At 44.0% G+C, this 12303-nt stretch overlaps 1 protein-coding gene across 2 annotated transcripts in view; it reads left to right on the top strand.

The window, feature by feature from the left end:
• The window catches only part of LOC138663211 (oocyte zinc finger protein XlCOF7.1-like), a 73744-nt gene extending 65422 nt beyond the window's left edge, over positions 1 to 8322 (top strand). For both annotated transcript variants that reach the window (XM_069749372.1, XM_069749371.1), the window contains one exon: positions 4451 to 8322. In XM_069749372.1, the coding sequence (XP_069605473.1) occupies positions 4451 to 5955 (1505 nt within the window). In that variant the 3' untranslated portion in view covers positions 5956 to 8322. The remainder of the gene's footprint in view (positions 1 to 4450) is intronic.
• Positions 8323 to 12303: the final 3981 nt, after the last annotated feature.

The following is a 12303-nucleotide window of genomic DNA, read 5'->3' as shown; positions in this document are numbered from 1 at the left end:
TGACTACCTCTTGAAGCTCATCAAGAGTGTGCAAAGCAGTCATCAAAGCAAAAGGTGGCTACTTTGAAGAACCTAGAATATAAGACATATTTTCAGTTGTTTCACACTTTTTTGTTAAGTATATAATTCCACATGTGTTAATTCATAGTTTTGATGCCTTCAGTGTGAATGTACAATTTTCATAGTCATTAAAATTATGAAAAATATTTAAATGAGAAGGTGTGTCCAAACTTTTGGTCTGTATATATATATATATATATATATATATATATATATATATATATATATATATATATATATATATATATATATATATATATATATATATAGGTCCACTTCCGTCTGTTACGGAATATATATATGTAATACGGAGCATGTATATATCATATATACACACACACACGTACCTTTACTATGTGTAGACATTTATTCTATCCTAACCTGTCAGTGTGATTTTACTGTACACCACACTGAATTGCCGGCTTTTCTATAGGACACCGCTGCGTATTTCTCGCAAGTCACACACATGGTCAGTGTGTAATCCGTATTTTTCTCACCCCCATAGACTTTCATTGGTGGATTTTTTGCGCAATACACTGACAAACGCAGCATGCTACGATTTCTCAGCCCGTTAAATACGGCCGAGAAATATACAGCAGATAGGAGCTGCCCCATAAAGAATCATTGGTCCGTGTGCAATGCTTTTTTTTTGCACTTCTCATATGTCCGTAAAACTCTCTAGTGTGACGCCGGCCTCAGGCTGTAGCACACAATGCGTTTTTGCTGGGTTTTTTTTTACGTGTTAATGCTCCTAAAAACGCAATGGAATACTAAAGCAAAGTAATTCAATGACAATTCTGAAGTGTTCGACACATTATCAGTAAATTTCTGTCCGTATTTGCAGCGTTTTATTTTCTGCAGCATGTCAATTCTTTTTGCGTTTCTGCACCATTTTGACTCATTGACTTTAATTGAGTCAGTCAAATCTGATGCAAAAACGAAACGCAGGTGTAAAAAGGTTTGCGGATTTGCTGCCAAAAACGCAGCAAATTGTCAAAGGGAATTAATGTCAGAAGGATAAAAAGTGTGTGGGCGGAGAATATGTGCGTGTGTCTCTGTGTGGGCAGAGAATATGTGCGTGTGTCTCTCTGGGCGGAGAATATGTGCGTGTGTCTCTGTGTGGGCGGAGAATATGTGCGTGTGTCTCTGTGTGGGCGGAGAATATGTGCGTGTGTCTCTGTGTGGACGGAGAATATGTGCGTGTGTCTCTGTGTGGGCGGAGAATATGTGCGTGTGTCTCTGTGTGGGCGGAGAATATGTGCGTGTGTCTCTGTGTGTGGGCAGAGAATATGTGCGTGTGTCTCTGTGTGTGGGCGGAGAATATGTGCGTATGTCTCTGTGTGTGGGCAGAGAATATGTGCGTGTATGTCTGTGTGTGTGTGTACTCATGTGACGTGTATACCCAGGCGTCATCTGATGGGACTACTACTCTCATCTGGCTACGTCTTTTGACAGGAGGTAATCGCTACTGCAGTTTATCACTGAGCCGCCGTGAGAGTTCACTGGAGTTAATCAGTTAATCAGCTGATCATCTCCAGTGCTCTCACTTAAGACATCGCTGCGTAGGAAAGTTCTCACATAGCGGTAGTGCCGTAAGTGAGTGCATAGGAGTTGATGAACTCCGGCGAACTCTCACGGCAGTGCAGTGATACACTGCGGGAATAATTACCTCCTGTCAGTGTATCGCCGGAGGCCTGGTGGAGCAGTCACATCTCCTGATGTGACTGTTCTACACGTGACATCGCCGTGGGACACACGGTATTAAATGGACTACGGTGGACAGGATAGTATTATATGTTGGTTTATTATTTATTGATTGTTTTCAGGAGACAAGGGAGTTTGGAGATTAGGCGTTCAGTAAGTATGGTAAATTTTGATTCAATAAAGGAGTCTACGTGATTATTTCAAATAAAGGACTTTATTCTGAATGTCTGTGTTTTATACAATATCACTATGGTTAGTAATGGATAGGTGTCTTATAGACACCTCTTCCTTACTAACCTGTGGGCTTGATGTCACCTGATAATACATAGGTGACATCAACCCCACAAATGTTAACCCCACTTGCCACGGTTACAGGGCAAGTGGGAAGAGCGAGGCTAAGTGCCAGAATTGGTGCCTCTATATGTTTCTAGCCTGAGGGGATGTCAATATCCATGGCCCCTTCCCAGGCTAATAATATCAGCCCAGAGCTGTCTGCCTAGCCTTTGCTGGTTTGATTTTATAGGGGGAACCCATGTCAATTTTTTTCTGGGGTTTCCCTGTAAACTAGCCAGTAAAGGCTAAGCAAACAGCTGTGAGCTGATATTAATACTCGTAGCCTGCGAACCTTTGGCTATTGGCTCCTTCTCAGAATATTAATATCAGCTGTCTGCTTTTCCTCCTGCTGGTTATAAAAATTAAGCTCGAGCCCACAATATTTTTTTTAAATATTTTGAAATATAAACAGATATTGCATTTCACGCAGATTTCTGATAATTGTTTTTTTGTTACAGCATATGTAGGTTAATTATGTTAATGCTCCTACTTAGGCTGGTGTGTGTCTGTCTTTATTTAATATTAATGAGGGTATCTAGCTGAAGAGGTTTAACAAGGAAATGACATCACAACTATTTTTTTTTTTAAATATATTTGTATTTAGCTTTTTGGATTCACAAAAATGCAGAAAAACTGCGTGTATTGTCAGCTGCGTTTTTCTGCCAAGAGATGCAGAAATTTCTGCAAGCAAATATGCAACGTGCGCACACAACCTTATAAATAGCTAAAAGTATATTTCTTGTTAAAATTAATGTGATAGAAAATATTGGCCTTTACAATAGTTTATATTGCTAACAGCCACTGCCACGTTAGTTACTCATTTTTTTTATAATTAAAAAGACTGTTCAGCTTGATTATTTCAGTAGGTGTGTTATATAGTCGTAGTTTTGCCCATCATCCTCTAACTTCTTTAACCCCTTTACATCTGGACTTACACACAGACCTCTAGGCTTTGGCCACATTGATATTGCTTTTCAGTAGTATGAGATGGCAAGAAGAATAGTCAGGTAGTGTAACTACAACCGTGAGGGAAGAGAAAATACAAAATCAAAATACACGAGTAGTCAGTAAAAAAGCCGAGGTCACAACAAGAAACAAATACACAAGCTGGGAGCTGAGTACAAAGGACTGAACCAGAGGAGAACAAGCCTGTATCTTGCAGCTTCCAGCAATTTGCTTCAAGCTTTAGTGGAGTACGGTGCTTTCCAGTTGGCTGAAGTAGGATGCAAATTTCTCTAGCTGGACAGCGTGCACACCCAAACTGCCAGAATGGATGGTACCCCTGCCGGAATGGATGGTATCACAGGTTGCAGGCACCTTAAACTTGGTGGCTCGACAGTCTGTGCCCCCAGAGCTTCTGGTTCTGTTGTCTCCTTCATTACCAGCGCCGCCTACAGAATGAATAAGCAGACGTCATAGGAGCAGATCCCAGAGAAGATGGGACACAGCATTTGTAGAATCCCTAATATGACAATGTCAGAAAACCAGAGTAGAAATCCCCATAAAGTGACTCCATTTTGGACAGTATAGCCCTGTGAATTAATCTATAGAAGTAGTGACAATTTTGACTCCACAGCCACTTTCCGGTAATTAGCGCGTAGTGGATGTTGGAGAGTAAAAATTGAAAATATACCATTTTATTACCCAATACATAGTGCCCAGATTGTGCTCCAGAACAGAGGTCCCCGACTCCAGTCCTCAAGGCCCACCAACAGGTCATGTTTTCAGGATTTCCTTTGCATTGCACAGGTGATGCAATTATTACTTGGGCAAGACTAAGGAAATCCTGAAAACATGACATGTTGGTGGGCCTTGAGGACTGGAGTTGGGGACCTCTGCTCCAGAAGACACGTGCACCATAAATTGTGAGTTCTTCTCGCTATAGTAATTCCAAATACATGGATGCTAAATGTGATTTGGGCACAGAAGCGAGGGGGAGATTTAACTTTGGAAGAGTGGATTTTGCAAGATTGGTTTATGGAAGCCATGTTGCTTTTCAAGCCACTACTAATGTAGAAACCTCTGTTTTTCCATTGACAGATGATGGACCTGAGTGGGGACTTGTTTTTTGTAAGATGAGTAGAACTTTTCATTGGTATTATTTTGTCTACATAACATTGCTTGGTGGCTTTTTAATCCATATTTGGGAGGTAGAATGAACAAACAGTTGAACACCACGCTCCACTGGTTCATCCCGTGAGGTTTTCTATTAGACTGTCAACTGTCATTTTGTTGATGAATAATTCAAATATTTTACATAACTTGCCATTATTAATGACAGTTTAAGTAGAAATGTTCACAAATTAAATTTGAGGATATTTCATTGAAAAATAATAATTTGTTTTATTCTTAGATTACTGTACCAGGCGATCAAAGGTGCAGCTGACATCTTCAATTTATAAATCAGATGATCTTGAGATCACACAGGATACAATTGAAGTGAATGTCATTACGCCAGATGTACCATCATCCCTTCACAGCAAAGATCTGTCATCTGATCTTTTGAAACAGGTCCTATCTTCTGATTCATTACCAACTACTAAGGAAAATCAAAGTCACAAAATAAGCTTTAAAAAACGAACTGTTCCTAATTCAAAGAAGCCAATTTCATCTTCCGAATATGGAAATAGCTTTCCCCTTGAAAAGTCTTTTATTAAACATCAAACAATTCACACAGCAGAGAACAGATTTTCTTGTTCAAAATGCAGGAAATGTTTTAACCAGAAATCAGATTTTGTTACACACCAAAGAACCCACACAGGGGAGAAGCCTTTTTCCTGTTCAGACTGTGGGAAATGTTTTAACAAGAAATCATATATTGTTATACACCAAAGAACCCACACAGGGGAGAAGCCTTTTTCCTGTTCAGAATGTGGGAAATGTTTTAAACAGAAATCACATCTTGTTATACACCAAATAACTCACACAGGGAAGAAGCCTTTTTCCTGTTCAGAATGTGGGAAATGTTTTAGCCAGAAATCAGATTTGCTTAAGCACCAGAGAATTCACACAGGGGAGAAGCCTTTTCCATGTTCAGAATGTGGGAAATGTTTTAACAAGAAATCATATCTTGTTATACACCAAAGTGCTCACACAGGGGAGAAGCCTTTTTCATGTTCAGAATGTGGGAAATGTTTTAACAAGAAATCATGTCTTGTTATACACCAAAGAGCTCACACAGGGGAGAAGCCTTTTTCATGTTCAGAATGTGGGAAATGTTTTAACCAGAAATCACATATTGTTATACACCAAATAACTCACACAGGGAAGAAGCCTTTTTCCTGTTCAGAATGTGGGAAATGTTTTAGCCAGAAATCAGATTTGCTTAAGCACCAGAGAACTCACACAGGGGTGAAGCCTTTTTCATGTTCAGAATGTGGGAAATGTTTTAGCCAGAAATCAGATTTGCTTAAGCACCAGAGAACTCACACAGGGGAGAAGCCTTTTTCTTGTTCAGAATGTGGGAAATGTTTTAGCCAGAAACCAGATTTGCTTAAGCACCAGAGAATTCACACAGGGGAGAAGCCTTTTTCATGTTCAGAATGTGGGAAATGTTTTAACCAGAAATCCCATCTTGTTATACACCAAATAACTCACACAGGGGAGAAGCCTTTTTCCTGTTCAGAATGTGGGAAATGTTTTAACCAGAAATCTTATTTTGTTAGACACCAGAGATTTCACACAGGTGAGAAGCCTTTTTCCTGTTCACAATGTGGGAAATATTTTAAACAGAAAGGGCATCTTGATAACCACCAGAGAACCCACACAGGGGAAAAGCCGTTTTCATGTTCAGAATGTGGGAAAAGTTTTAACCGAAAGTCAGTTCTTGATCACCACCAGAGAACCCACACAGGGTAGAAGCCTTTTTCATGTTCTTAATGTGGGAAATGTTTTAAACGGAAATGGTATTTTAAAAAGGAATTGTCATCATGTTTGGCCTTGTTAAAATAAAAAAAATCATATTCGCCTTCCATGCCGGTGCTGTTCCAATGGAATCGTCACTCGCATTCCTGGGACTCATATGAGGTTGTTGCATCACACGAGCCCTGTGTCCAGTCAGCCCCAGCTTCACTGTCCCCACCCTCAGACGTATTGAAAATGAACAGGAAGCCAGTGCTGTGACTTCTCTTTGACTTCCTCTTATTGTTCGATTTGTCTGAAGGTGAGAACAGTGAAGCCACCACTAATTGGATGCAGGGCTCATATGACATAAAAACCTGAGCCTCCGAAATGCAAGTGCTGACACTGCTGGAACCGACCTAGCATGGGAGGTTTAAAGAAGTGTTTATATTTTAACAGGACCAAACATGAGGAATGAGAAGTCAAAATCCCACACAGAGGAGAAGACATTATCATACATAGAGTGTGAAAAATGAATTACTGGAAAATATTATTTTGTTGACCATCAAAAATAATTCAAACTATCTACGTTATTGACAAATTGTACAAAAACATTTAACAGACGTATTATTGAATGAGAGAGGGAAATTACTTTAGAACTTACTATATTTCTTAGGGTACCGTCACATTAAGCGACGCTGCAGCGATATAGACAACGATGCCGATCACTGCAGCGTCGCTGTTTAGTCGTTGTGTGGTCGCTGGACCACATCATACTACATTCCGGTGTCTGTCGCGTCCCCCAGCGTCAGCTTCCCTGCACTGTGTAAGCGCTGGCCGTAAAGCAGAGTGGTGACGTCACCGCTGTGCTCTGCTTTACGGCCGGCCGGCGCTGACACAGTGCAGGGAAGCTGACGACGGGGAACACGACAGACATCGGAATGTAAGTACCGTATATACTCGAGTATAAGCCGACCCGAGTATAAGCCGACCCCCCTAATTTTGCCACAAAAAACTGGGAAAACTTATTGACTCGAGTATAAGCCTTGGGTGGAAATGCAGCATTTACCGGTGAATTTCAAAAATAAAAATAAATCATTATTTCCCCATAGCTGTGCCATATAGTGCTCTGCACCGTTCATTGTGCCCCATAGCTGTGCCCCATATACAGTGCTCTGCACCGTTCATTGTGCCCCATAGCTGTGCCCCATACAGTGCTCTGCACCGTTCATTGTGCCCCATAGCTGTGCCCCATATACAGTGCTCTGCACCGTTCATTGTGCCCCATAGCTGTGCCCCATATACAGTGCTCTGCACCGTTCATTGTGCCCCATAGATGCTCCACATAAATTTGTGCCGCCGCTGCTGCTGCAATAAAAAAAAACAAAAACACATACTCACCTCTCTTGACTGCAGCTCCCAGCGTCCGGTCCCGGCACCGCCATCTTCCCGGCGTCTCTGCTCTGACTGATCAGGCAGAGGGCGCCGCGCACACTATATGCGTCATCGCGCCCTCTGACCTGAACAGTCAGAGCGCAGACGCCGGGAAGATGGAGGCGCCGGGAAGATGGAGCGATGCCCGGCGGCTGGAACGCGGACAGGTGAATATGACATACTTACCTAGTCACAGCGATCCTCTCCCTCTGCCTGTCACAGCTGGTCTTCGGTGCCGCAGCCTCTTTCTCTATCAGCGGTCACCGGCACCGCTGATTAGAGAAATGAATACGCGGCTCCACCCCTATGGGAGGTGGAGCCGCCTATTCATTTTTCTAATGAGCGGTCCCACGTGACCGCTGAAGAGGGGAAGACGCTGCAGCACAGAAGACCGTGGGACGGCAGGGACAGCGCGAGGATCGCTGGGACTAGGTAAGTATACCTCAGAGCCCTCACCCGCCGACCCCACCGCTACCGTTACTCGAGTATAAGCCGAGAGGGGCACTTTCAGCCCAAAAATTTGGGCTGAAAATCTCGGCTTATACTCGAGTATATACGGTATGTAGTGTTTTTTTTTTTTTACATTTACAATGGTAACCGATTCAGCTATGTCAGCGGGTGATCCATCGCCGAAATAAAGTTCCAGACTTTCAGCTCCGACCAGCGATGTCACAGCAGGATCCTGATCGCTGCTGCGTGTCAAACACAACAATATCGCTATCCAGGACGCTGCAACGTCACGGATCGTTATCATTCTAAAGTTGCTCAGTGTGAAGGTACCTTAAGATTATAAGACACACACTTTTCTTATTACATAATTTTATTAAGAAAATTACACAATAGTTTTTCAAAGAGACATCAGTAGAACAAATATATTTTCAATGTTACTGTACATTGTATCATTATATGCTATTGTTGTACATAAAATACAATAAAGTTGTCATCTTCCAAGGATTCATTTTTTTTTTCATTCAAACCAATACAACCCCCCCCCAATAACACTCCAGATAAATCTGTATTCATACTATTATTTTTTTTATGATGTGAATACATTAGAATATCTGCCATGCATGTGTACTCGCCTTTCTTATATCATTTAACCTGGATTGATGATACTACAAGTGTTCATGAAGACAGAAATTGCCATGTTATTTCTCAGGAGTATTCCAGATGGTAGGCCTGGAACATTCATCCAGGATCCCCAGATGTTGTCAAATTTCCAACCAAATAATATTGTTTTGCATATTTATTAACTCATTAACTGTCGGTGCTTGAGCGCTTGTCCAATGTTGTGCAATAAGTTTGCGAGCTTGATACAATGTTCGAAAAAGACCTACAGCCATTGTGGATTCAAAACTTCCGTAATAAGCATCACATCTGCTTTTTTAATGTAGCTGCCAGGTGATGGTCTCCCATGTGAGACTGTGAGAGTTTCTGATAGATGTTTGAAATTAAGCCGGTCATGTATTTTGCCGCTGCTATTGAGTCTAGTAAATATTTTTTTTCAGTATATCCTGTGCCGCAGCTCTAAACTAAGTTAGATCTGCATTCCTAAGTTGTAGGTATCGAAAGAAGAGGCCATGAGGCAATCCAAACTCTTTTTGTAGTTTGTTAGGGTATGTGCACACGTTGCAGATTTGGCTGCAGATCCGCAGCGGATTTGGCCCTGCGGATCCGCAGCAGTTTTCTATGCTGTGTACGGTACCATGTAAACCCATGGAAAACAAAATCTGCAGTGCACATGCTGAGGAAAATTCCGGCAGATACGCAGCGGTTTATTTTCTGCAGGATGTCAATTCTTTGTGCAGATTCCGCAGCGTTTTACACCTATTCCATAATAGGAATCCCCAGGTTTAAAAACGCAGGCGAATTCCACACAAAATCTGCACAAAATCCACAGGGAATCTGCAGGTAAAATGCAGGGCGTTTTACCTGCGGATTCTGCAGAATCTGCATGGAAAAATCTGCATACCCTTAACCCTGCTGTTCTGTTTGGTCTGGGTACACCGATTTTGAACTTTTGTATTTTTTGGGGTGTTCAAGATGTGGTTCTGAAACTTGTGGTTGATTGACTTAAATGAGGATGGGTCGGTCGGCCACGGGTTTCAGAGCCGCATCTTGAATATTTTAAAGAATATTGAAGTTCAAGGTCGGTCGTTTTTGACCAACAGAACAGCAGGGTTAAAGCTTTTAAGTGTTCCATTTCCTACTAATTGATCTAAAGTCTGAATTCCCTTTGATTCCCATCCTCAGAAACCAGTCCACCAGTCGCTGATTTTGCCATAATGGGGTAAATTTAGAGTATTCCCTTATCCCCAAAGTCTCTCCTCTGTCCCACAAGTTGTACGTCATTGCTAAGCTCAGACTCAACAGAGTGATCTATTTCAAGTATTTATTTGTTAATGTTTATGATTATGGCTTACAGCCAATGAAAACCCAAAGGTCATTATCTCAGTAAATTAGAATAATTAACAAAAAACACCTGCAAAAGCTTCCTAAGCGTTTAAAAAGGTCCCTTAGGGTTCCGTCACACAGTGGCACTTTGATCGCAAGGACGGCACGATCTGTGACGTTCCATCGATATCCTTACGATCTCGCTGTGTCTGACACGCTACTGCGATCAGGGACCCCGCTGAGAATCGTACGTCGTAGCAGATCGTTTGAAACTTTCTTTCGTCGCTGGATCTCCCGCTGACATCGCTGAATCGGCGTGTGTGACGCCGATTCAGCGATGGCTTCACTGGTAACCAGGGTAAACATCGGGTTACTAAGCGCAGGGCTGCGCTTAGTAACCCGATGTTTACCCTGGTTACCAGCGTAAACGTAAAAAAACCAAACACTACATACTTACCTTCAGCTGTCTGTCCCCGGCGCTCTGCTTCTCTGCACTCCTCCTGCATCCTGTGTCAGCGCCGGCCAGCCGGAAAGCACAGCGGTGACGTCACCGCTCTGCTTTCCGGCTGGCCGCTCACTGTCAGTGCAGGAAAGCACAGTGCTGGCGACAGACACGGAAGGTAAGTATGTAGTGTTGGTTTTTTTACGTTTACGCTGGTAACCAGGGTAAACATTGGGTTACTAAGCGCGGCCCTGCGCTTAGTAACCCGATATTTACCCTGGTTACCAGGGGACTTCGGGATCGTTGGTCGCTGGAGAGCTGTCTGTGTGACAGCTCTCCAGCGACCAAACAGCGATGCTGCAGCGATCGACATCATTGTCGTATCGCTGCAGCGTCGTTTCAGTGTAACGGTACCCTTAGTCTGTTTCAGTAGGCTCCACAATGATAGGGAAGACTGCTGGTGGATAGATGTCTAGAAGGCAGTCATTGACAAACTCCACAAGGAAGGTAAGGAAGGTAGAAAAAGGTGCACATGCAACCGGGATAACCACAGCTTTGAAAAGATCATTACGAAAAGGCCATTCAAAAAATTGGGGAAATTCACAAGGAGTGGACTGCTACTGGAGTCATTGCTTCAAAAGCCACCACACACAGACGTATTCAGGACATGGGCTACAAGTGTCACATTCCTTGTATCAAGCCACTCATGACCAATAGACGCCAGAAGTGTCTTACCTGGGCCAAGGAGAAAAAGAACTGGACTGTCGCTCATTGGTCCGAGGTGTTGTTTTCAGATGAAAGTAAATTTTGCATTTCATTTGGAAATCCAGGTTCCAGAGTCTGGAGGAAGAGTGGAGAGGCCACAATCCAAGCTGCTTGAGGTCTAGTGTGAAATTTCCACAATTAAAGGGGTTGTCCACTACTTTCAATTAACCCCCCAATGTACCCCCCCAGGGCCCCTAATGAATTGTGCAATTAACTTCCGTTGCCGTTTTTGCCTGTGAGCGGCGCTATTCTGGCTGCTGAGTCCGGGTCACGTGACCCCCAGGCTGCAGCCGCCGCTCATTTCCGCCGTCACGTCAATCTCCAGACTAGAAATTGACGTGACGTCAGCAGCAGGCGTGACCAGCCCCTACAGTCAGCAGTCACTCATCAAGAGTGACTGGGCTGTGGGCGGTGCTGGGGGCTGCCTGCAGGGCTGTGCTGGGGACGGGTGGGGCTGACAGTGTATGCTCAGTGCTGATGAGTGCTGGGATCTGCGGGCGGGCGGGGCTGTGCTGCTGTCGCTGGGGGTCTGCCCGCCGCCGGTGTCTGCCCGCCGCCGGTGTCTGTCTGCCTGGCGCCGGTATGTGTGTGCTGGCGCTGTGTGTGTGTGTGCAGGCATCGTCCGATGGGACTACAAGTCCCATCGGGCTCCGCCTGCTACACTGACAGTGAGTGACACATTAGCCAATGATGGGACAGTAGTAGTCCCATCATCCGGCTAATGTGTTGAATGTAAAAAAAAAAAAAACACACCATGTGACAACATGCAACACATGCACCATGCGACGACATGCACCATGCTACATGCACCATGTGACGACATGCACCATACGACATGCTACATGCGACGACATGCGGCATGCACTGACATGCACCATACGCTGACATGCACCATGCGGCGACATGCACCATGCGACATGCTGCATGCGACATGCGACGGCATGCGCCATGCGACGACATGCGCCATGCTACATGCACCATGTGACGACATGCACCATACTACATGCAACATGCGACGACATGCGGCATGCACTGACATGCACCATACGCTGACATGCACCATGCGGTGACATGCACCATGCGACATGCTGCATGCGCCATGCGACGACATGCACCATGCGACGACATGCGCCATGCGATGACATGCACCATGCGACGACATGCTACATGCACCATGCGATGACATGCACCATGCGGCGACATGCACCATGCGGCGATGTGCACCATGCGCTGACATGCTGCATGCACCATGTGACGACATGCACCATGCGACGACATGCGCCTACATGCACCAATACATACATACAACACACACCTTGTGACATCAAGCA

This window comes from Ranitomeya imitator, chromosome 2 (assembly GCF_032444005.1).
Source record: "Ranitomeya imitator isolate aRanImi1 chromosome 2, aRanImi1.pri, whole genome shotgun sequence".
NCBI classification, from domain to species: Eukaryota; Metazoa; Chordata; class Amphibia; order Anura; family Dendrobatidae; genus Ranitomeya; species Ranitomeya imitator.
This window is presented reverse-complemented; position numbering and strand designations above follow the sequence as displayed.